The 23475-nt window shown below is 44.6% G+C and overlaps 1 protein-coding gene across 1 annotated transcript in view; it reads left to right on the forward strand.

Annotated features, from left to right (window-relative positions):
- KCNIP2 (potassium voltage-gated channel interacting protein 2) overlaps positions 1–23261 on the forward strand; it is a 31882-nt gene extending 8621 nt beyond the window's left edge. Inside the window, exons 2-8 of the mRNA XM_036736593.1 lie at positions 19452–19576; positions 19926–19995; positions 20406–20476; positions 20586–20693; positions 20910–21014; positions 21246–21308; positions 21650–23261. Coding sequence (XP_036592488.1) covers positions 19452–19576; positions 19926–19995; positions 20406–20476; positions 20586–20693; positions 20910–21014; positions 21246–21308; positions 21650–21697 — 590 coding nt within the window. The 3' untranslated portion in view covers positions 21698–23261. The remainder of the gene's footprint in view (positions 1–19451; positions 19577–19925; positions 19996–20405; positions 20477–20585; positions 20694–20909; positions 21015–21245; positions 21309–21649) is intronic.
- The last annotated feature ends 214 nt before the right edge of the window (positions 23262–23475 follow it).

Below are 23475 nucleotides of genomic sequence, written 5' to 3' on the forward strand. Positions count from 1 at the left end.
CATTCATTTTTTTTGGTGGTTCTTTCTATTTACATTAGTACAGTCATTGTATATATTATTTTCTTGGCTTGCTTACTTCACTCTGCATTAGTTCATTTAGGTTTTTCCCTGACTCAATATTCATCATACTTGTCATTTCTTACAGCACAGTAAAATGCTGTTATATTAATGTACCATGATTTGTGATTTGTTTAGCCATTCCCCAACTGATGGTCAATAATAAATAAACATTTATTAAGTTCCTGTGTTTCAGGCACTGTACTAAGTGCTGGTGACAAAAACATAAAAATTATTAAATAATTTAACAAATGAATGAATGCATGAACAAACAAACAAATAACCCCTCTTGCCCTCCAGGAGTTTACTGTCTAATGGGGGAAGACACATAAAAGGAAACTGAAAAAAAAAAGCAGGGGTGGGGGAAGTAGAAGGTACCCAATAGGGGTGGGGGGAAAATTGAGAAGTTAGTCAAAAAAGTCTCAAAGTAGTAGAGCAAGATGAGAAATGAGGAAATGTCTGAGCTTAGCTCTCTGCACAAATGGAGGTTTGGAAGTTATGGCCCCACCCTCTAGAGAGGCAGAGGGGAGTAATAAGGTAAAGTACTAAGGCTGATGAAATCTTACAGGATGATGAGTTTATCTCACTAATAAGCCTCCTAAGGTAAAGAAGTCATAGAAATTTCAAAAATAGTGCAGAGAAATGAGCTGAGCTCACAAATTTTTTGCTATCACAAAAAATGCTGCTATAAATATTTTGGTGTATATGGGGACTTTCTTCTTATCAATGGTCTCCTTGAGCTATAAAGCTAGTAATGGAATCTCTACGTTAAAGATTATGGACATTTTAGTCCCTTTATTTGCATAATTCCAAGTTCCTTTCCAGAATAGTTGTACTGGATTCACAACTTCTCCACCAGTAATACACTAATGTATTTATCTTCCCACAATCCCTAACTATTCCTATATTTTGTCATCTTTGTCAGTTTACAGGGTATGAGGTAAAATCTCAGGGTTGCTTTGATTTTCATTTTGCTCATCATTAGCGATTTGGAGCATTCTTTCAAGTGGTGGTTAATAGTCTACAAATCTTTTGAGAACTTCTGGTTCAAATATTTTGACCACTCATCTATTGGGAAATGGCTTTTAATTATATGCATGCACGTTAATTGTTTATATATCTTAGATAACAAACATTTGTCAGGGAAATTTGATACAAAGGTTTTTTTTCTTCCCATCTAACTTCTTCCTTTCCTACCCTAGGTGCATTAATTTTGTTTGTGCAGAAGTTGTTTAGTTTCATGTAATCAAAGTAATTTATGTCATCTTCTGTAATTGCTTCTATCCCTTGTTTGAGCAAGAATAATCTTCTATCTATAGCTGTGAGAAGTATGTGATCTGCTTCTCATTTTTTAAAATGATATGATCTTTAATACTAGGGTCACATTTCTAGTTAGAATGTATTGTAGGATATGGCAGAAGGTACTGTTCTAAGCCTGATTTCTGCCAGACCACTTTCCAGTTTTCCAAGAACTCTGAGGGAGTTCTTTCCTAAGTAATTTATATTTTCCAGTTTGTTGAACCTGGATTAATGAGGTCCCTTGTTTCTGATTTTCTCTTGCCTAGTCTGTTACATTGATCCACCTTTATTTTTTAACCAATACCAGATGGTTTGATGACTACTACTTTATAATATAGTTTAAAGTCGAGAAGTTCCTTCATTGTTACCTTTTCTCACTATTTTCTTTGATATTCTAGATCTTTTATTTTTCCAAATGAATTCTGTTATTATTTTATCAAGTTCTGCAATGTATCCCTCTGATAATTTGACTAGTATAGCATTAAAACTATAAATTAATTTTGGTGGAATTATCTTTCTTATTATATTGGCACAGCCCAACCAGAAACATTGAATAATCCTTCAGCTATTCAAAGTGTTTTTGGTGGTGGTGGTGGTGATGGTGGGTTTTTTAATGATCACTTTGTAATTGAACCTACACAAGTATTTTGTGTGCTTTGGTAGGTTGATCCTCAAGAATTATGTGCATTTGGCATTTGTTTGGAATGAGATTTCCTTTTCTATTCTTAACCTCTTGAATATTGTTATTATTACATATGTTGTTGGGTTTTGAGGGTTTATTTTGTAGCCTACTACTTTGCTGAAGCTATTGTCTCAGTATCTTTATGCTTCCTCTAGGTTTTCAAGTAAAATTTTGCTGTAAACCATCATATCATCAGAAAATAAGGCTAGTGTTATCCCTCTTTTACCTATCTTTATCTCATTGGTTTTTTGTTTTGTTTTGTTTTGGGGGTTTTTTTTGGCAGGGCAGTTGGGGTTAAGTGACTTGCCCAAGGTCACACAGCTAGTACATTATCTTTGTTTTTAACCATTGTATCCCTGGAACCTCATACATAGTAAGCACTTAAATTTTCTGTTAAATTTTTAAAAACTCATTTAAAAAAAATTTTTTTCTTACTATTAGCCCACCTGCAAAATTATCACTTCCTTTTCTGAGATATTTTTCCTTATCTTAGCTCATTTGAAGGCATAAATAATTGACAGGTCCTGAACTCACCTGATGATCTAACCCAGAGGTTCTCAAACTTATTTGGCCTACTGCCCCCTTTAAAAAAAATTACTTAGTGCCCCCCTAGAAATCTACTTTCTTTAACACTTTTATATTTTTTTTAAATTGCATCATTTCAAAAAATTATAAAATACATATCTTTTAAATGACATCTTAAATTTAATAACTTATTGTAAATTTGTGGGTTTTTTCCTGTATTGAAATTTTGATGATGCAATATTGCATCATGTAACCATACAGTATTGTATTGTAAACAAGTCATTACATGTACATATTCCTGCCCATACATGCTGGACTTCCAGAAACTGCGCAACATGCTCACCTGCTAACCCTTGCTTGTTAAGACCTTTTGGCAGACTTGTATTTTGTGTGTTTATTTGGAAAATAATGTAATCACTCCGACTTTAACTGTTACACAACAGATGAAACATGTACGAATGCTTTTTCAAAATTTTCTTCTCTTCTCTTCTTTCCTTATGCTTCCATGGCCCCCTTATCTTTATTCAATGCCCCCCTGGAGCGTTCCAGTACTCCCTAGGGGGCATTATGGCCCACTTTGGGAACCTATGATCTAACCTAATGTTACCAGCTTTGTCTACTACCACAGGTTCTCTTTGATAACTCATTTAGGTACCTCCCAGATTCAAGTGGACAACTTATCCCAAATCTTCTCACTAATACTCTAGCGAATCTTGGATCTCATTGATGTGGGTCATCCCTATAGCTGAGCTGGTCCTGATCAGTGGGTGAAGGAATCATAATTCCCCCAACCTAATATATCTAGCTGGCCCTAGATCAAGCTTCACATCCCATCCAGCCATCCACCAAGAAACAAAAACCAAGGTAGGCACCTTGCTGTCTGCTGCTGCATTTAGACCCTTTCTTTCCACCTCTTGCTCTTGCTTAGAGAACAGAAATCAAATCAATAGTACCATTGCTACTGGAAAGGGTATGACAGGAACATTCTTATGTCTCCCCAGATTAAAACTCTCTTCCTTGGCCACCCTCCCTTACATATGTTGTCTCCCCTATTTAAAAGTATTCTTGAGGGCAGGAACTATCAATCTTTTGTACTTGTATCCCCAGTGGGGATGCTTAATAGTTGGTGCTCAATAAATGATTTATGTTTCATTTTTTCAGTCCTTCTTTCATTCAGCAGAGCATATCATAATTTATTGGTGCCTCCCAATCCTATGCAACTCTTGCCCATGATGTCCTATTATGCCTACATAGGGGGAAGGGGAAATGGCTCCCTCTATTTCGTAGGATCATAGATTTAGAACTGAAATAGACCTTGGAGTTGAAGTGAAATACCCAAGGTCACACAGATAGCAACAAATTTGGGAAGCAAACCTATGTTTGCAAAGAGAACTAGGAAACAAACCTAGGCCCTCTGATTCCAAATCATGCATACCAATGGAGTAGAAGTGCTCTTCCTTGGTTATCCCTTGACAGATTTTTTCCCCACAATCTTATATTCCTTATATTTCTTCGGTGATATCTTTAATGTTGCTTCTCCCTCACAATCTTTCACTTGTAATGTGTTACAGCCTGCTTACACCTACTAAGTGGCTCTTTTTGTTGCCTTTTGGTCAATCCTCTGTCTCTCTTCCTCAGGAAAGGTAGAATACCATGATTTACAGTCATACACCACCACTAGAACAACCTTGGTTTGAAGAATGGCTATGGTCCCATTCTTCTGTTCATTTCTAGGAACAGTTCATAGTAACAGGATCTATCCAAGATCTGCATAACTCTCATAGCAGGAATAACAGACATTCTTCCTCCACTTTGTTTTGTTTGTGTGAATGGTTTGGCAAACTTCATTTGAGTTATTCTGGATCTCACTTAAAAGTCTCTACAGTGTTTGAGGGCTTGATGCACTCAGAACAATGCCATCTACCAACAGGAACAACTGCAAAACCTTCCATGTACAAGAAATTCTACTTTAACTTGGACATCCTCCCTGCCAATGGCACACACCTTTGGTGAGCCTATGTCTGTTTCCCTGGTTTTTCTATGCCTCACTTTATTTTAACAGCCAGAGGTTTATCAAACAAAGTGTCAATTGTTACATCTTTCAAGAAGTCTTGTCTATATTTCGCATAATCAAAAATACTTTTCATAAAGTAAAAATATCATCCCCTCACAACTTCAATCTACTTGTCTGTATGTTGAGGTTTTTTGTTTTTTTTTAATGATTCCTACTATATGGCCAGTTCTGTGCTGGGTGCTCTTTGAAGGACTGAATGAGTAAAAGAAGGATTTATTAAGTGCCTACTTAATAAATCTTGGGTCAGTCGATAAGCATTTATTAAGTACTCACTAGGTGACAGACACTGTGATAAGCATGGAGAATACAAATATAAGTAGAAAGAGCAACAGTCCCTGCCCTCAAAGAACTTACATTCTAATGGTGGAAGATAGACATAAAGGGGCCCTGAAAGGTGAAGAGGAAGTATAATGGGGAGGTATGGTAGAGGAAGTTCAGAGTGTAGTCTAGAGAGGACTGAGGGTATAAATCCAAAGGTGAGACAGGACCCCACCTTCAAGGAGTTTACATTCTAGTGGGGGAAACAACACACACACACACACACACACACACACACACACACACACACAAACAGGAGCAGTAGGCAGGGAAAGGAGTTTTCATCTAAGGAGCCACAGGGATTGTTGATTGTCACGTCCTTTCCAGAAGCAATGATAGCACTGATGTGATTACCGTTTCTGAAGCAAAAGTAGAAAGCAGGGCTGGGTGACTATGTGCCCAGTGGCAGGACAGATGACAAGTTGTCCTGAATGGATCATAGGATCATCATTTGTATCATAGCTTTAGAGCTAGAAGGGACGTTGCTGGTCTCTGAATCTAAACCCTTCACTGCTTTAGATGAGGAAACTGAAGCCCAGAGAAGTTAAGTGTCTTGGTTGGGGTTACACAGCTAATAAGGATTTAAACCCTGGTCTTTCTCACTCCAAGTCCAGTTGTTTATCCACTACTCTATGCTGCTTCTCCTACGTCATGGAACCTGGACTGAGATCAGATATTTACAGAGGGCTGGGTGAGTTTGTACCAATTAGAATGAGAGAACTACAAAGTTGAATGAATTAACTCCCTTCAGGAGAGGACCACGGTCTTCTAATGTCTAACAACACTATCCATTTGGGGAGAAAAGGGATTAGTGGAGGAGTGGGTGGCAAGATTTGTGGGGTAGATGATTGGATTAGATGAATTTGGGGATCCAAGAAAAGAAGAAGACAAAATTCTTGGCAGGTAGGCAGGGGAAGGGCTGAGGACGAAACTGAGAACATAAGATTAACCCACCATTTGGCTGGGACCCAGAAACTTGGTACCTACCTCTAGGAGCTTGCAGTCCAATGGGGCAGTTATGACAGGTAGGCAAGTAAATAGGATACAAGGTAGAATATTATAGAGGCAAAGATAATGTGCTACAAGATTTCTGAGGAGGAAGAGCTCACTTCCAACTGGGAAGGAAGGAAGGAATGAAAGGTCAGGAAGGTTTCATAGAGGAGGTGGCTTCTAAATTGGGCCTTGAAGGAAGGTAGAGATTTCAACAGATGGAAATGAGGAGGAAGTCTGTTTTAAGCATGGGGGACAGCACAAGGAAAGACATATATCCTACAACAATAAGATAATATGCATAAGAGTTCTGAAGATCTTAAACTCTATAGAAATTTTAGCTGTGATTAATAATGAGAATGGTGATGGTGACAGTGACGGCGATGATGACAGTGACAACAGTACTGATGACAACCAGTTGACCAACAATGTAGATGAAAGAGTGGAAATAGAACAACCAGTCAGGAGACAATTAGAAGACTATTTATGAAGGTCAAAATGGTGGAGGTCCTGAACCTGGGTGATTGAGGTTTCTAAAGGTGTGCTCCTCGAGGCCATTTCCATGGCCTTCTCCTATTCTTTCTCATCAGTGACTTGGATGAAGAAAGACATGTTTTTCTGATTTTCAGATGTAACAAAACTAGGAAGGATAGATAACTAATATACTATTTTCCTCATCTATAAAAATGAAAGAATTGGACTTAGTAACCTCAAAGATCCCTTCCAACTGGAAATCCATAATACTAGGATTGTAGTGTAAGTAGATAATAGGGGCCAAATGCAATAGATATTGAAGAGGAGTTGGCAATTGATTGTATGGTATGAGAGATGAGAGAAAATGAATACAACTCCAAGGTTACAAGCCTAAGGAGACTGGGAAGATGGTGGCACCAATAACAGAAATAAAGAAGCTAGAAGGAAAGGGAGGTTTGGAAGGGAAATAATGAGTTCAATTTGAAGCATATTGAGTAGGACATCTCTGTGTGGTTAGGCTGTAGTGGGTAGAGTGCTGGGCCTGGAATCAGATAGAACTGAGTTCAAATCTAACCTCGGACACTTACTAACTATGTGATCCTGGGCAAATTGCATATCCTCTGCCTCAGTTTCCTTGTCTGTAAAATGCGATAATATAGGACCTACCTTCTAGGACTGTTGTGAGGATCAAATGAGATAATATTTGTAAAGTGCTTAGCACAGTATCTGATGCATAGTAAGTGCTATATAAATGTTAGCTATTACTACTACTACTACTACTACTACAGCTATCATTATCTAGATGGAGATTTCTATCAAGGAGTAGGAAATATCAGTGGGGAGAAGTTGAAGGTGGAAAAAATGTGCAATTATTTGCATAGAGGTTGTAATTAAAGCCATGAAAGAGAATTAGATGGAAGAGTATAGAGAGGAAAGAGAAATGGTTCTGAGAGACAACCTTAGAAAGCACCCACATTTAAAGGGTGAGAGGGAGATGAGGAGCCCCAAAAGAGACATAGAGAGAGGGGGAAATTCAGTGTTTCAGAAGGCAAGGGAGGAAAAGGTACCCTAAAAGGGGATGATCTACAATATACAAATGCCACAGAGAGGTCAAAAAAGATGAGAATGGGAAAAACGCCATTGGATTTGTCAATAACATCATTAATGACCTTGAAGAGAGGAGTTTCAGTAGAATGAGGAAGTAAGCTAGATTGCAAGTGGTTGAGTTGTGAGTGGGTAGTGAGGCAGAAGAAATGAGTGCATTCTTTCTAGATGTTTGGCAGTGACAGGTGAAAAGTAGGCTAGGAGCTTGGTGGGGGAGACAGATCAAGGAAAACTTCTTTTTGGAGGGGAGGAAAAGGTTGGGCTCGACAGTCAATTAGTCCATTCTAATTCAGAAAGAATGGAATGAGGGCTCCAAAGGATCCCATAGAAGGAACAGGCAGTGGAAGATAAAGACTGATCTAGGGCTGAAACAATGTGAAATTACTACAGGAGGTAGAAGCATGATGGAATCTGTGTCCAGGGCACTATACTGTGTCTAGATGACAGAGATTAGGGAGGAGAATGGTGGGAGGTGAGCTGCAGGTGCCTGGTAGCCATAAGGGAAAAGGAGGGAGACTATGGCAAAGGCAGGGAAGCCTATAACATTAAGCAACCCCAAGGTCCCATGTGGAATTCAATTAAGTTCAAGAAAAATGATTAGAACCCTAGTGGGATGAAGAGTATTTGCAGGCACTTGCTGCGTGATGATAAGCAAATCACAATCCTTCCCTGGGCCTCAGTTTTCTCCTTAGTAAAATGAGGATGATAATTCCTGTCCTCCTGCTTCACAGGTTTGCTGTGGAGGTTGAATTTCATGACATAGGTGAAAAGGTTTGTAAACTATAAGGAGGGATACAAACTTAACAGTTTATTTGTTGAATATTCTACAAACATTTTTATTGTCATTCTGATTATGGCTATTGTTCTTGATCCCCCAGTCTGAAAATGATCTCTCCCTCTTCTGAAGTAACAGGGTTTTGGTTTGGATCTCTCTTATGGCACTGATTACATAATACAGCTATTTGGTCTAATAATAGCTAGAATTTCTATATTACTTTAAGGTTTGTAAAGTACTTTAAAATACTATCTCTTTTTAATCCTCATAACAACCCTGGGAGATATTTACAGATGAGGAAACTGAGAATAACAGAAGTTAAATGACTTGACCAAGGTTAATCAGCTAGTAGATATCTGAGGCCAGGTTCACACTCATTTCTTCTTGACTCCAAGTCCAGAGCACTATCCACTGTGCCACCTGGCTGTCTCTAAGGAGATAATGGTCTTTGAGCAGCTTAGTTGGGCTGACTAATTATTGGGGCAGCTAGGTGGCCCAGTGGACAGAACTCTGGCTCTGGAGTCAGAAGGTCCTCAGGTACTTGACACTTCTTAGATGTGTGACCCTGGGCAAGTGACTTAACCCTGATTGCCTCCCCCCAAAAAAACAAAAGATAATTATCTTCTTCTAGCAAAACATACTCCACCCCCTTAATTAACCAGAAAGCATTTATTAAACTCCTACTCTATGCCATAGAGAACACAAAAACAAAAGTGAAAGTCCGTGCCCTTATATCCTTCCCTTGTGGTGGTATCAAGACCTACACCTCTCTCCATCTTGATCACCCTTCTCTGTATGCTCTTCGGCTTACTGATGTCATTCTTAAAATATAGCACCCAGAATGGAGCCTAATATTCCAGATGAGTGGGGATCAAGGGAAAGTATAGCAGAATTAGCGTAACTCCTGAGTTATGGAAACCACCTTAGTATTTCAGTAGACCTGAGATCTCTTTGACATGGATCTCCCATGCCATGGTACTATTGATCACAGCCCATACATGCATCCAGTGTGATTCTTGACCAGGCCTTCCCATAATTCCTCCCTGGAGAATTTGTCCAAATGTGCTGAAGGTTTTCCACTGCATTAGAGTTTAGGAAAACACATGTGTGTGTATATTTTATATTTATATACATATAAATATGTGTGCGTACATATACACACACATATACATATTAACAACTATATTTCAATATAATTGGTTTTGTTTGTAATCCTCTTTATTTTATGCATTTACAAACACTCAGAAGGGGCCTGTAGCCTTCACCAAGCAGCCAGAGGGGTCCTCGACACAAGAACAGTTAAGAATCCCTGCTCTACCTATTTCACATTCTACAAACTCAGAAAAATCAGCTGCACAAGTACAAGGTGGGATCATGGGAAGTTGTGCCTGGCCAGACATTCATCTGAAAAAGACCTTGAGCTTTTAGTAAGCACTACAAGCTGAAAAAAGTCAACTGAGTAATAACAATCTCCGAAAAGGCAATAAGGTCTCAGGCTGCATTGAGAGAGGCATTGCATCTAGGCCTAGGGAGCTCATAATCCCACTGTATCATGGGTTGGTCAGAGCACCCCTAGAGGACTCCGTTCAGTTGTTAAGAGCACAGTTTAGGAAGGACATTGACAAGCCAGAGACTATTCAGAAGAGAAGAGGGTGATAAAGCTATATAGCAATCATCTGAAGAAACTAGAAATAGAGAAGAGGCAAGTGGACTTGACATCTATTTGAAAGACTGTCCCAGGAAAAATGGACTAGGCCCATGCTACTTGATTGGTTCCAAAACTAATAACAATGGGTGAAAGTTATCAAGAGGCAGATTTAGATCCTTCACATAAGCAAAGACTGCCTAATCATTCACAGTTGTCCCAAAATGGAATGGGCCATTTCTGGAATAATGGCTTCTTCTTCCTGAAACAAAAACCTGAAGGCCATTTGTTGAGTCTATAGGAAGTTAGCATGGTATAGTAAAAGGAGCACCAGATCTGAAGTCAGGAAAGACCTAGATTTGAATCCCATCTCTGACACCTAGCAGTTTTGTGACCAGTCTGCGCAAGTCTCAGTTTTCACCATCTGTAAAATGGGAATAGAAATACCTTTGTCACTTCCTCACAAGGTTGCTAGGATGAAATGGGCTGATGTTTATGTAATGCTTTACAAACTTTTATGTCCTATATAAAATCACTTATTATTAGAGTGGATTCTCATTCAGGTATGGGTTGAACTAGGTAGCCTCCGAGTTCCCTTCCAACTCTGAGATTCTGTGATTCAGTGTGTGGAGGAGTCATGTTGGGGAGAACAAAGGGATATAACTGGAAGACTAAGTAGTGGCAGGTTATGGATGGCCTCTAGTGCCAGGCTGAGGTGGTAACCAGCTCTCCCTGGTTGGTAGACTGGGTAGAAGGACAGCAGGGACACACCAAAGGGTTAAGTCCGTAAGTCTTTCATGGATGTTTGTAACTCTGTTCCCTCACTGATGCGGTCTAAAATATAATTTCCCCCAAAAACTGAGAGGAAGGAGGCAAAGTGGGGACATGGGGAAATGGGAACTACCTCCCCCACCCCCACCCCTCAACCCTTCCATCTATGAGACAATGGATTTGAGGACTGGGATCTCTTCTGTTAGAAGAGGGTGACCTCCAGTGGTTTTGGTGCAGAACTACAGCACCTGGAGCTTCAGCCCCTTGGGCAGAAAGCCTAGATATTCATTCCATACCCACCCCTTTACCAGTCCTCATACCTCACCCCCTATCCCCCACTTAAACCACAAGAGCAGGATAGGAAGAGTTGCAATTGCCTAATGCTTCATTAGCACACTCCTGCATCCTGACATTCACTCATCAGGTCCTATTCTACTCCCACGGTATAGAGACCCTGGCCCTGTGAGCCCACACAGGGTGGTCCAGCAAAGGATACAGTCTTTACCCAGGCCCCCTAGCTCTCACACAGCGGTGGAGGAGAAAGTGGGGTAGGCCCCCTATGTTATATTTTCAGGGAAAAGGCTTGACAGGGGCCATATCCTAAACTTGCTAGAACCCTCAAGCCTTGGCCCAATGCCAAATCTCATGACTGACATTACTCTCTTGGGCTATAGTGTCTTTCCTCCTCTCCCTATGAAAATACCCTCCCCGCCTATATACATATGGGAGAAAGGGACATCAGAAAAGCTATTTCTTGAAATGGCAGAAGAAGCCATTGTGGTATGATCCTGGTGGGTTCAGGTTTCTCTATTTGGCTCATTAGCTGGGACCAGAGAAGCCCTGGGGATCCAGGCACTATGGTCACTGCTAGACATAACTGCCCCCTACCAGGCTCTGCTCACTCAGGTCTCTCCCCAGGTTTAGGGCCCAGAGGAGGCCTATAGAGACAGTGTCTAGGAGAGGGGTCCCCAATAATCTCACTAGTCTGCTATTAGGCTATCAGTAGCATTGATTGCTGTTGCCAAAGAGATAGCTAGGTGGGAAATGATGCCCTTCTTTTACTAGCCAGGGTGAAACTGAGGCCTAAGAGGAGACAGGCATAATCAGGATAATTAGCAGATCCAAAGGCCTTGAACTAGCGCCCCCCCTCATCACCACCTCTATCAAGGAACTCCCCCTTTCCCCCATCTAAAAAAACATACATATCCTCTTTCCACATATTCCCAAATGCACTCATAGACAAAAACCTGCCTATACTGACATATGCAGATTTTATACTAATATCTATACAATATCTAGGATATATACATAGCAGGTATTATACACACACATACATATCAACAGTCACTGTCACATGTTCAGATACAAGTAATTTTACATAGCAGAATATGAGCTATCTCTTACCACAGGTTCTAGCTCTTATCTGTCCCTGCTCGGCCCTCCATCAAGGATAGCAAAGAGTAGCCACTCCCATCCACACTTAGTCCTTAGCACTCCTCCCCCATTGCCCCCATTCTATCTCTTCCCCTCCTTTTCTCCCCACTTCCCTGTCTGTCTCCCCCTCTGTCTTGGCCAGTACCTGTCAGTCTCCCTCTCTGTCTCCGTCCTCCAAATGCTCTCATTCTCATCTGCCTGTTTCCCCCATTCTTCTGTCTGTCTTTAATCCACTGTTTGTCCCACACCCCCATTCCCCACCTTCTCTGCTTCCTATTCCTCTGTTACCCCTGTTTATCTCCCTCTCTATGTCTATCCCTCATTTGCTCCTAATCCCCTAAACTCATCTCTTTATCTGTCTCCCCACCACCATCCCCTGTCTTTCTCTAAAACCCTTCCCTACCATCTCATTGCCACCCGCTAAAAAAATGGGAGCAGTAGCTAGGATCAGGACTGACTTACTGACCTTCCCCTTGGCTGACTGGATTGGGCCCAAGCACTCCATGCCACAGTACCTTCCCCCCGGCAGAGGAAGAGGCCCAGGCTGAGGCTGGGAGAGGGGGTGGGGTGGGGGGCGGGGGATGGGGAAGGCGGAGGGAGGAAAGGAAGGCGGGAGGGGAGGGGAGGGGAGAGAAGCCAGTGGGAGGGTGAGGCACAGGGAGAGGGAGAGAGGAGAAAGGGGTAGACAAGGGCAGGCAAAGCAGGGGGTGTCAGCTGGGGGGTTGAGGGAAGGGGGCCATGTCCCCACTTCCCCCACCATGAATCTAGAGGGGCTGGAGATGGTGGCTGTGCTTGTGGTCCTGGCCCTATTTGTCAAGGTCCTGGAGCAGTTTGGCCTTTTTGAGCCTGTCTCCTTGGAAGGTAACCCAGGAGTCCAAATGGGAGCCAGGAGGGTGAGATGGGTTGGGGGATGGGGAGGTGGGAAGTTGGGTGGTTGTGCCCTACACTGGTTAATACCACCAATGAACCAAAGACCTCCTTCCTTCCCTCTAATTAGGGGCAAGGAATGAGCTGGGGAGTGAGGGTGGGATGGAGTTCATGGGGAAGGTCTGCTTGAGGGTATTTGAGGAAGAGTATGGGGGATGCCCTGAAGGTTTGGGGGGGAGCAGGGCTCAGGATGCAGGATAGAAGGAATATGGTGAGGGGGTTCCTGGAGGATGAAATTAATTCCAACCTTAGTAGGGGAGCTTGAGTTGACGTGTCAGAGACCAGTGAATCGGCAAGATTGTGTTATTTCTGTATATAACTGAGGATGATTGTGCTTGCTTAGTATGTATGATTTCTGTGACTATGTGTGTAACTAGGAGTGTAATTATGTGTTGTAATTGTATTTGTCCCTCACAAGTCATATGTTCCATGGCTTTGATGGTGAACTGTGTAAATTGTATGTCCATGGACTTTGGAGTATTTGAGTACATGGGTGGAGGGAGGGAAGCAGAACCTCTGAGCTTCATGTGGGGAGGAGAGGGAAAATGTTACCTTGGAGGACCTGGATTCAAATCCCACCTCTGACTCTTACTACCTGTGTGACCTTATTCTTGGGCAAGTCACTTAATCTCTCCATGCCTCAGTTCCTTCATTTATAAAATGAAAGGAAGGGGTTGGATTAGATGCCTTTTTTGGTCCCTTCCAGCTTTAGTTAACTTGTGATCTCTCCTGATCTCCCTGGGGGCAATTCATGGTAGAGCTGCCCAGCCCTAGGACACCTCATCCCCCTGAAAGGCTAAGGCATGAGACGGATGGGAAATCAATTCCCCAAAGGCCTCTGTGGCTCTGGGGAGGAAGGGAGAAGCGATGGCAAGAGCTATAATGCCCCCCTCCCTTTTCATGAAAATCCTCACCCCTCCTCCACCCTTGGGTTCAGCCCCATCCTACCTGCTCTTTTCCTGCAAATGGGATGGAAGCAGGAAGGATAAAACCCAGACACAAAGGAGAACTTACAGACTCAAGTGGAGGGGACTGGGACAAAATACTGAAACAGGGAAACTGGCCAGTCAATCTTCACCCCTAGAACTCTATAGAAACCCTAAATATTTAGGCGGGAATCAGGGGCCTTACTATCTGGAAGCAGTGAATAAAGAAGGGTGGCTTCTGAGGTAACTCCCCTTACCAAATGTGGTGCCTCTCGCAGAGAGCCCAAAGCATTGATGAGGATAAAGATAAAGAAAAGGAAGAGGAGGGGAGAGAAATTACTCAAATGAAGTGGGCAGGGCTGGCTGAGGAGATGTATAATTCCAAGATGGGAAAACCTGTGGGTGGGATTAAGGACCCAAGCATCCTAAAAACTGGAGATGGTCCTTCACTCTTCCAAGATCCTTCAAGTCTGTCCTAAATACCCACTCCCAGAGAAAACAGAAAGGAAAACTGAGGCCATAAGTTAATGTGAAAGGATACGGTGACAGAGAGCTCTCCCATCCCCCCACCCCACTCACCCCACTCCCGGAAGGCAGCAGGGAGACCACAGGCTCAATCTGGCGTTGGGGAAACCAGAGCCCCGGCTAATGGAGCCCTGGGCAGAAGGCCAGACCAGTCAATCGATCCTGTGCCCTTGGGGGGAGCAGGTGAGGGGACAGGGACGGGGGCAGGGGAGACAGAGATAGGATCAAACCTTGGTCCGATCCCTGAACAATAAGGAGACTGTGGGAGTAGGTGGCTATTTTGTGATTCGATGTGTGATTGTATGTGACTGTGTTTGTGAGTCTTCTGTTTTTTGTGTGACTGTGACCTGGTCCTTAAGTGTCTATGTATAACTATGTACCTGTACACCTGTACGTGTGTGTTTGGGGTATGGTGTGGAGGGGCTGTTGTACTTATGTGGGTGGGTATGGCTATTTGGGCATGTTTGACTGTATCTGTGACTTGGTCTATGAGATTGTGTGTGACTGTAGGTGTATTACCACATATTTCAGGCAACAAAGTCATGCATCCCTGTGCAGCTGAGCGAACAAGAAACATTCACTGAGTATCTCTTCTTCCTGTTCCTCCCTCTATACCCATCCCCCCCTAGTCCTTGTGGAAGCACAAGGAGAAAGAGAAGAAGGAGAAACTAAAGTCTCTACTCTGGAGGGATCCCTGGTCTGGTTAGGGAGCCAGTGCTCATACAGGAAGGAGACAACAGATTTTGTAAAGCAGCGTATGATGAAGATCAAATGGGGGCTCAGATGATCAGTGCCGCAGGAGCGCGTCATTCTGGGTGTCTGGGAGTCCATGTATAACACTGTGTATCTCTCACTCTGTGTCTGTGCGGCATCTTGTATCGCTGTAATTGTCTTTGTCATTATGTGTTACTGTGTTTCACTATGTCACTGTTTATGTGTATATAACATCTTGTGTCTATCAATGTGTCCCAATGTATGCCTGGCTCCTTGAGAGCAGAGACCAGGTTTTAGCCATCTTTGTGTCTCCCTGTGCCTAGCGTAGTGCTCTGCTCATAGTCGCACACTTAATAAATGTTGTTGAATGAATGCATGTCTTTCGGTGTCTGTGTGTCTGTGTATGCTATGTGTATCACAGCAAACAGCTCAGCTGGGTACTTCCACATGAGAAAAGTTGCCCCTGTGCCTACTGTGACCCCATCCTTTCTGGGAGTGCTGGGGAAATGATTACATGGTTGACAGAATTTAGGAGGGGTATTCATACCCCCGCCCTCCCGGAGTCCAGGGAGCTTCAGGGGCAAAGTCTATCCAAATTCTTCCTTACCCTAGTGCATCATCCATTCTCATGTTCCCCTTTCCCCTTCCTCCTCACTCACTCTTCCCAAATAAGGAGGTTGAATTAGATGGTCTCCAAGGTCCTTTCCAACTCTATGAAGTTTTGTCTTTGGAGCTGCTGCCCCTTAATTTTTTAAAAATGCCTGAGCTGTTGACTTCAAATAACTTATGCCAGTTTGCATGATATTTGCATACAATTTGCATGACGTTCATTTAATGTTAGACTAGAGTGAAATCATCTGAGTCCAGCCCTTCTTCCTGGAATGTTCCTCAAGTATCCTGCAGCCTTCTCATCTTCACCACAATTCCTCTTTATCCCTGAGCCCCTCTAGACCCCTCCCTTCTGCCCCAGTGTCTTCCTCAGTCCCTCCCCCTGCTTGTGAGTCTTTGTGTGAGGCAGGGAGGGGGGCTGGGCCACCTTGGTGTGTTCTGGGGGAGTTAACCTTCTTTCCTTGGGGTCTTCTTTCTTCCCAGGGAACCCACCCAGGCCCACTAAAAAAGCGCTGAAGCAGCGATTCCTCAAACTGCTGCCGTGCTGTGGCCCCCAGGCCCTGCCCTCAGTCAGCGAAAGCAAGTGCCCCCCTCCTCTCCTTCTGTCCTGGGGAGTTGGGGTGGAGTGGGCAGTTGGAGCATGAGGGGGAGATCAATAATGGGGACCTGGGGGAGAGGTGGGCAATCCCTGCCCTGCCCTTCTCATTGCCTTGGTTGATCGCTCCCATCCCACTTCCATTCACCCAGCCCCCGGTATTGGGGAGCAGTCAGTGGGGGTGAGGATGGGCAAAAAGAAAGATGAGACAAAGTGTGGGGGCAGTGTCTAGAGCTGCATGTATCAGGCCTATGTCGGTGGTATTGAATGCAACCTTGTGATCCACCCCTTTGGCTGTGTGCCCTGGTTTGTATGCCTGGGAAACTCTATGTCCCTTTTCTGAGTCTTGATTCCGTTATTTGTGTGAGTATCCGTGTGAGCATCCGTGTGTGTGTGTGTGTGTGTGTGTGTGTGTGTGTGTTCCTGTGTAGCTGAATCCTTGTGTATATGTCCTTCTGGGTATGTTGTATCAATGTCTGACTGGCTCCTTATGGGAAGAGACCATGTTCCATTTATTTCTGTATCCCCCAATGCCAACCACAGTCACATGTGTCTATGTTCCCTCTTTGTGTTCCTCTCCATATGTCCTCATGTATATATGTGTCTGGTTCAATTCAACAAATATTAAGCATCTGCAGCCTTCAGAGCACTGAGCTCAACACTGGGGGCCATTAAACAATACACAATCCTGGTCTTCCTTTAGCTTATAACCTAAGGGGAGCTATAACACAATTTGGCACCAATTTAACCCTTTTCGCCTTTTTTCACAGCGTAGAGGGGGTTGGACTAGAGTATCCCACCCTATGAAGTACTGGCACAACACCACTCCCTTTCATTCACTCTGTGGACCACTCACACTGTACCACCCCGTCTTCCCACCTAGGACTGCCTTCTCCCACTTTTGTACATATGCAAAAGCTTCTCCATCCCTAAAATAGACTTGTTGCCTCTCTCTTCTCCATTTATTGAAATCATTCTCCTTCTTGAAGGCCCAGCTCAGATGTCATCCACTCCAGGATAGTGTCTCTAACCTCCCCAACTAGAATCAATTCCTCTTCCTTCCTGACTCTCTCATGCTACTGCATTTAATCCAGATTCAACTCAAATCCAACAAATATTAATTGAGTGACTACTATACATAAAGTATTGAATTAGGTCCTAAAACAAAGCTTACTCTCTACTATTGAGGTGTTACAGTCTAGCAGAAAGAGATGGCCCATATACTAATACCTATAGTACAAAATAGTATGTGACAAGTACATTGGAGAGGTGCTATGTAAGGTAACGGTAGAGATAGGGGAAGGACTTTAATTTCTGAGGATCGAAGAAAGCTTCTTGGACAAGATGACATTTGAATTCAACTTTAAAGATCTGTGGCTCCAAAAAGGGTCAGGACTAGAGATATAGATTTCGGGATCATCTGCACAGCAGGGGTTATAGAAGTGAATAGGCTGCCAGTAGAGAACATAGAGTAAAAAAGGGAACAGAGCCTATAACAAACCTTCAGGGAACAAGGGTTGAGAAGAAAAGCCAATGATGAGACAAATGAGGACTAGGTCCAGAGAAAGGAGGAACAATGGGAAGATGCCTTGCCTTTGAGGCTGGGGAGAAAGCACTCAGAAAGAAGGGCTGGTCGATAATGTCGAATGCTGCAAGAGGATGGAGACTAAGAAAAGGTCATTGGTTGGGGAAGTAGCATAGTAAGAGTGGAAATCAATCAAACAGCCGACAAGCATTTATTAAGCCAGGCTCTGTGCTAGTTAACTGAGTGTCCCTGTGTTTCTGTGGTTCCTGGTGTATTAATTAACAAGCTTTTATTGAATGATGTACTAGGCATGAAAACGTGAAGATTTCAGTGTGTTTGTCTCTCATGCAAAGGTGTACATCATATGATATGTTGTGTTTATTTGGTATTTATCTCAGATGGAGTGTCTATGGGGCTTGTTTGTGGTGTCTACGTGCTATGCTGTCAGCAACATGTGTCCTGTCTTATGTGTAATGTGTATTTTGAATTCTATTATATGTGTTAAGTGTGTTGTTTGATATATTTTTTTTTCTCATCTGGAGATTTCTCAGGGCCTAGATGACTCACCATCCTGGCTGGCAGTGGAGGTGGGGGTGTGATTAGAGGGAAGGCTGAGAAAGGAGGGACTTGGAGTGAGAATCACAGAGGGAAAGATACATCCTTTGAGGGTCTGGACCCATATACAAGGGAATGGGAGCTTGGATTTGAAGTTGGAATGATTTGGGGAGGGCCTGGAAGGGATACTTGGGCTCTGGGTTTTAAAAGTTGTTGGTTCAGTGAGGGTAGAGGGGCTAACTGGTGAAAATGGATCTAGGGATAGAGGTGAAGATAGTGGAGATGGGAATGGAGAATGGGAATCACTACAGGACAAGACTTAGCAACTCATTGGATATAGGAGAAAGTGAGGAATCTAAGATTACTCTGCAGTTGGGAACTTGGGGGACTAGAAGGACAGTGGTGCCCTCAACAGAAATTGGGAAAAGTAGGGAAAGGCTTGGAGGTGGGAGGTAAGGACAATATTTCTGCACATGGTGAGCCTGAGATAAATTGGGGGGTGAGGAGTGTGAATAGGTACAGTAAGGATGAGGGGAGCTAGGGATGATGTGAAGGGAGATGCTAATTTTGAGGAAGATGAATATGGGGCTGGGGTAGGAAGAAAGAGGGAGAGGTAAAAAAAAGGGAAAGAGGGATGGGGTTGAAGATAAGGTAGGAGATGAGGAGAAAGAGATGGCAGTGAGTAAACTGGGGTGGGGGGCTGTAGCCTCCTCTCTATGCCTTTGTTTCCTATGCGGGAGGGTGTTTTGGGGAATGTGGAGAAAGTCCTATCCCTGGGACTCGGGCACTCCCCAGTGAGAGAAGGGAAGATTCGTCGTGGTAAGGAAGAGGGAAGATTTGGGGAGTGGGGCTTCGCAGGGTGGATGGGTTGGGAGGATGCCTTGGAGCCCTGGACCTGAGGCACCGCTGTCCCCCCAACCTCTGCAGATAGCGTAGAGGATGAGTTTGAATTGTCCACTGTGTGTCACCGGCCCGAGGGGCTGGAACAGCTTCAGGAACAGACCAAGTTCACGCGAAAGGAGTTGCAGGTCCTATACAGGGGCTTCAAGAACGTGAGTGTGGGCGGGGCTAGGGGCGGGGTCTGACGGGATGAAGGCGGGGCTTCAAGAAATCGAATGCTTACTGAGATGGGGTGGATGGGATTGGGTTTAATCTGGGTCTTCAGAAACTAGAGCGAGGGCTAGCAGGGCTTTAGCCTCGCGAATTAGCAGTTAGAGGATGACGGAAGCCAGATGGTACTGAGAGGGGACCACCGAGCAAGGAATCCTGGTCCTTCTCTCCGTCTACCTGGAGTGGGAGGGGCCTTCGGAAGTCCTTGGTCTTTGTGAGGCTGAGGGACTGGAAATGGAGCACTGCACTGCCTCTCCCAGGCTGCCCTCAACTTTGTGCTCTCTGTCTCAGGAATGCCCCAGCGGCATCGTTAACGAAGAGAATTTCAAGCAGATTTACTCCCAGTTCTTCCCTCAGGGAGGTGAGAAAGCTGGCCCTGAATCCTAAGGGACTTCCCTTCCCCCTGCCGGCAGCCCTTAGATTAGGAGTTGCCTCACCGGGTAGGGAGGAGAGGGTAGGTAGGTTTCTGTCCATTTTCCCGAGATCTCCCTCTTCCTCAAAGACCCATACACCCTTTAGGGCAGGCGACACTGTGGACTCTGAGGTGGGTATCTGGAGAGAGTTAGGAAGATTGGAGGGATCTAGTGGTATCTTAGAGGAGCCCTGAGGTGACTGGAAAGTTTAAGGGAGAACTTTCGGGTGGGTAATGGAAGGAGAACTTGGAGGAAGCCATTGTCTGAGGGAGTTCTGGAGGAGCAGATTCCAGAAGGGTTTAGGGAGAATATGAGGTTCACTACTATGCTTACAATTCCCTATTACCCCTTCTCCCAGATTCCAGCACTTATGCTACCTTCCTCTTCAATGCCTTTGACACCAATCATGATGGTTCTGTCAGTTTCGAGGTAAGGTGGGGGAGATATTCCTGGGCTTCAACTTCAGAGAGCTCTGAACAGAATCGGGGTGGGGGAGAGACAGGGTCTCCTGAACTTTTTCTGCCTACTCCCACCCCAGGACTTTGTGGCTGGTCTGTCGGTGATTCTCCGAGGAACCATAGATGATCGGCTAAATTGGGCCTTCAACCTATATGACCTCAACAAGGATGGCTTCATCACCAAGGAGGTAAGAGGCCCAAGAGGGAGACCACTAGGAAGTTAGGCATTATTATGAAAGACACCAGAAAAATGTGGAAGCATCAAAGAGCTGAGGGGGAAAGAAGGGGGGCTATTAATGGGGAAAGGGGCAGAGGGCTACAAGGGAGGACATTGCCCCACTGTATTATCAAAAGGGTTGGGAGGAAAGACATGAGGATGAGCCTTCAATTTCTCATTCCCCCAGGAAATGCTGGACATCATGAAGTCCATCTATGACATGATGGGCAAGTATACATATCCTGCCCTTCGGGAGGAGGCACCAAGGGAACATGTGGAGAGCTTCTTCCAGGTGAAAGGGTCAGGTGACAGGCATGGGAGGGGATCTGCATTGAGTTGAATGTTGAGGTGTCATGGATCAATGTAAAAGAGACCAGATGTGGAGGGATGAGGGAGGACCAAGTCTAGGATGGAGAGGGAGTTGACATGACGTAGGTCTGGCATTCTGTACCCATATCATTCCCTACCCCCCCCATTCTCATGCCTCTACCTTGGCACTGACCCTGCTTACATATCCTTACAGAAGATGGACAGAAACAAGGATGGTGTGGTGACCATTGAAGAGTTCATTGAGTCCTGCCAGAAGGTACAGCCCTAAGATCCCCCTCCTCTAACTCTCAGGCTCCCTGCAATGGTGTGACTCCACCATCTCTAGAGGAGATCCTGAAGGGGAGGTACAGGGTTGGTCAAACTCCTTTTCCTAGATAGGGGCAAAAGAGGGAAGAGAGTGTGGGATGAGGACACAAGCTTCTCCACCCTTCCATCCCCCCACCAGTTTCTGTCTCTCCCTGTCTGGATCTGATTGCTGGCTCCATTTCTCCTATCTCACTCTCTTTCTATGTCTTTTGTCCCATCATGTGTCTATGGTGATTTCCTCCTTTGTCTTCTCGCTCTCAATATATTTCTGTCTCCCTCTTTCCTCACTAGGATGAGAACATCATGCGTTCCATGCAGCTCTTTGACAACGTCATCTAACTCGATATAGAGAGGGGTTGTCATGTGCTAGGGGAAGTTCCTGGGCCTCTCTGCCCAGATGGACCTCACTCCTCTTTTCCCAGGTCTATCTCCAGCCCCCATCCTGTGTCTGCAGGGGCCCAGGCAACTCACAGGGGTTGCTAGGAGACTGTAACCCCTTTGGGGTATCTGGGTTCTGAGGTAAAAGGGGGTGGGGGTGGGTGGGGACTGGAGAACAGGGCAGAATCCTGAAGTAGTGTTTGGAAGTGTCCAAGACTCCCATATAGTTACCCAGGCCCCCTGTCTGCTCCATGTGCTGAGAGCCCATTGCCCTGCCTTAAGTTTGATGTAGGAACAAAGCAGCTTCCCCCATTCCCATTCCACCCATACAATAGAAACCAAGAATGCCCCGGCTATGGTGCTTCTCCAGCCCAACCATTCTCACAGGGACCTCCCTACTGGGTACTTTCAGGGGAATCTCTAAGAGATCCTAATAGCAATGGGGAGTCTTAGACCATAGGCCAGGATCTAAACTAGTCCATCAGAGTCCTCTGTAGTGGAAGCTAAAAATGAGTCCCAAGAAGCCTCTCAGCCCCTAGCTCCTTAGTCCTGAGTCAGAATTGGGAATATTCTGGCTCATATAGGAGCTCTGATCCCTGCCTCTCTGGAAAGAAGAAGAGGTGGGAAATCAAGGTCCTATAGTATACCTGCATGAAAAGATAAGGCCCCTTGGACAGGAGCCTGGGATTCCAGATACCTGTGTTGCCTGCCTGGATTCTCTCCTGGGACCTTCCAAGCACTTCCTCTCCCTCATGTTTCCCTGTATCTAATGGTGGTGAGTGTAGGGGTGAGGGTACTACAGATAGAAAAAGGCCTAGGAATGACCACCATGCAGGAATTCATTGAGGTCCTATTGCCTCTTATGTATCCTCTCCTTCTGCCAGCTTTACACATTTTAGCAGGACCAACTAGTGGGACCATGCCCTGAGTCCTAGGAAAGAACTGCCAGAGACTAGGGAAGAGGGTCAAGGCCCTTCAGAATCTGAGATCACAGAATGAGCACTATCACAGGATTAGAGATGCCCAAATGCTGTGTGTCTGGGGGGATTTGGATGGAACATTGCCAGATGGGGCCCTCATTACTACTGCCTGTCTACCCCTCTCCAGCACAGCTCACCTGCTTCCTCCCCCAGCTCTGCACCTCTCCTTTTCCCTTGAGGAGCCAAGGAAGCCGTGATGTTCTCAGCAGAGAACTCTTATTGCTCCATCCCATCCTGCCTATCCCACAACTCCTCAGGCATTCTCCCTTCGATACAGGGGTGGGAAGGGCTCTGCAAGCCCAGTCCCAGTGCTGTCTCTTCACCCTCGGCCTCCATTCTATTCCTACAATGTCTCAACTTGTCCTGGGTGGCTCTGCCCTCTCAGCCAGCAGTGATCTGAGGGGATGGGGGGATAACAGCCTCCTTCCTCCCCTGACTAGGATTTGGTTATGACTGCTTTGCATTTTCAACTCTTGTGTATATTTTGTAAAATAAGGAACCCAGAGAATCCAATAAAACACAATGGCTATGCATAGCCCATGGTCTCCTTTCCTCTGTGTCCCTGTCTGTAACACTACTTCCCCACAGCAGTTTATCCTCCAGGAGACACATGTGCCGTGCACACACACACGCACACACACGCATGCTGGATTATTATTTTAAGATAACTGTGCTTTTTCTTATACACAATCAAATGGAGGAATAGAGCAAGGATAAAAGGGGCAAGGATAGAAAGGAAGAGGCTGAGGACATTACCAG

The sequence above is a fragment of the Trichosurus vulpecula genome, chromosome 8 (assembly GCF_011100635.1).
Source record: "Trichosurus vulpecula isolate mTriVul1 chromosome 8, mTriVul1.pri, whole genome shotgun sequence".
In the NCBI taxonomy this organism is placed as follows: domain Eukaryota; kingdom Metazoa; phylum Chordata; class Mammalia; order Diprotodontia; family Phalangeridae; genus Trichosurus; species Trichosurus vulpecula.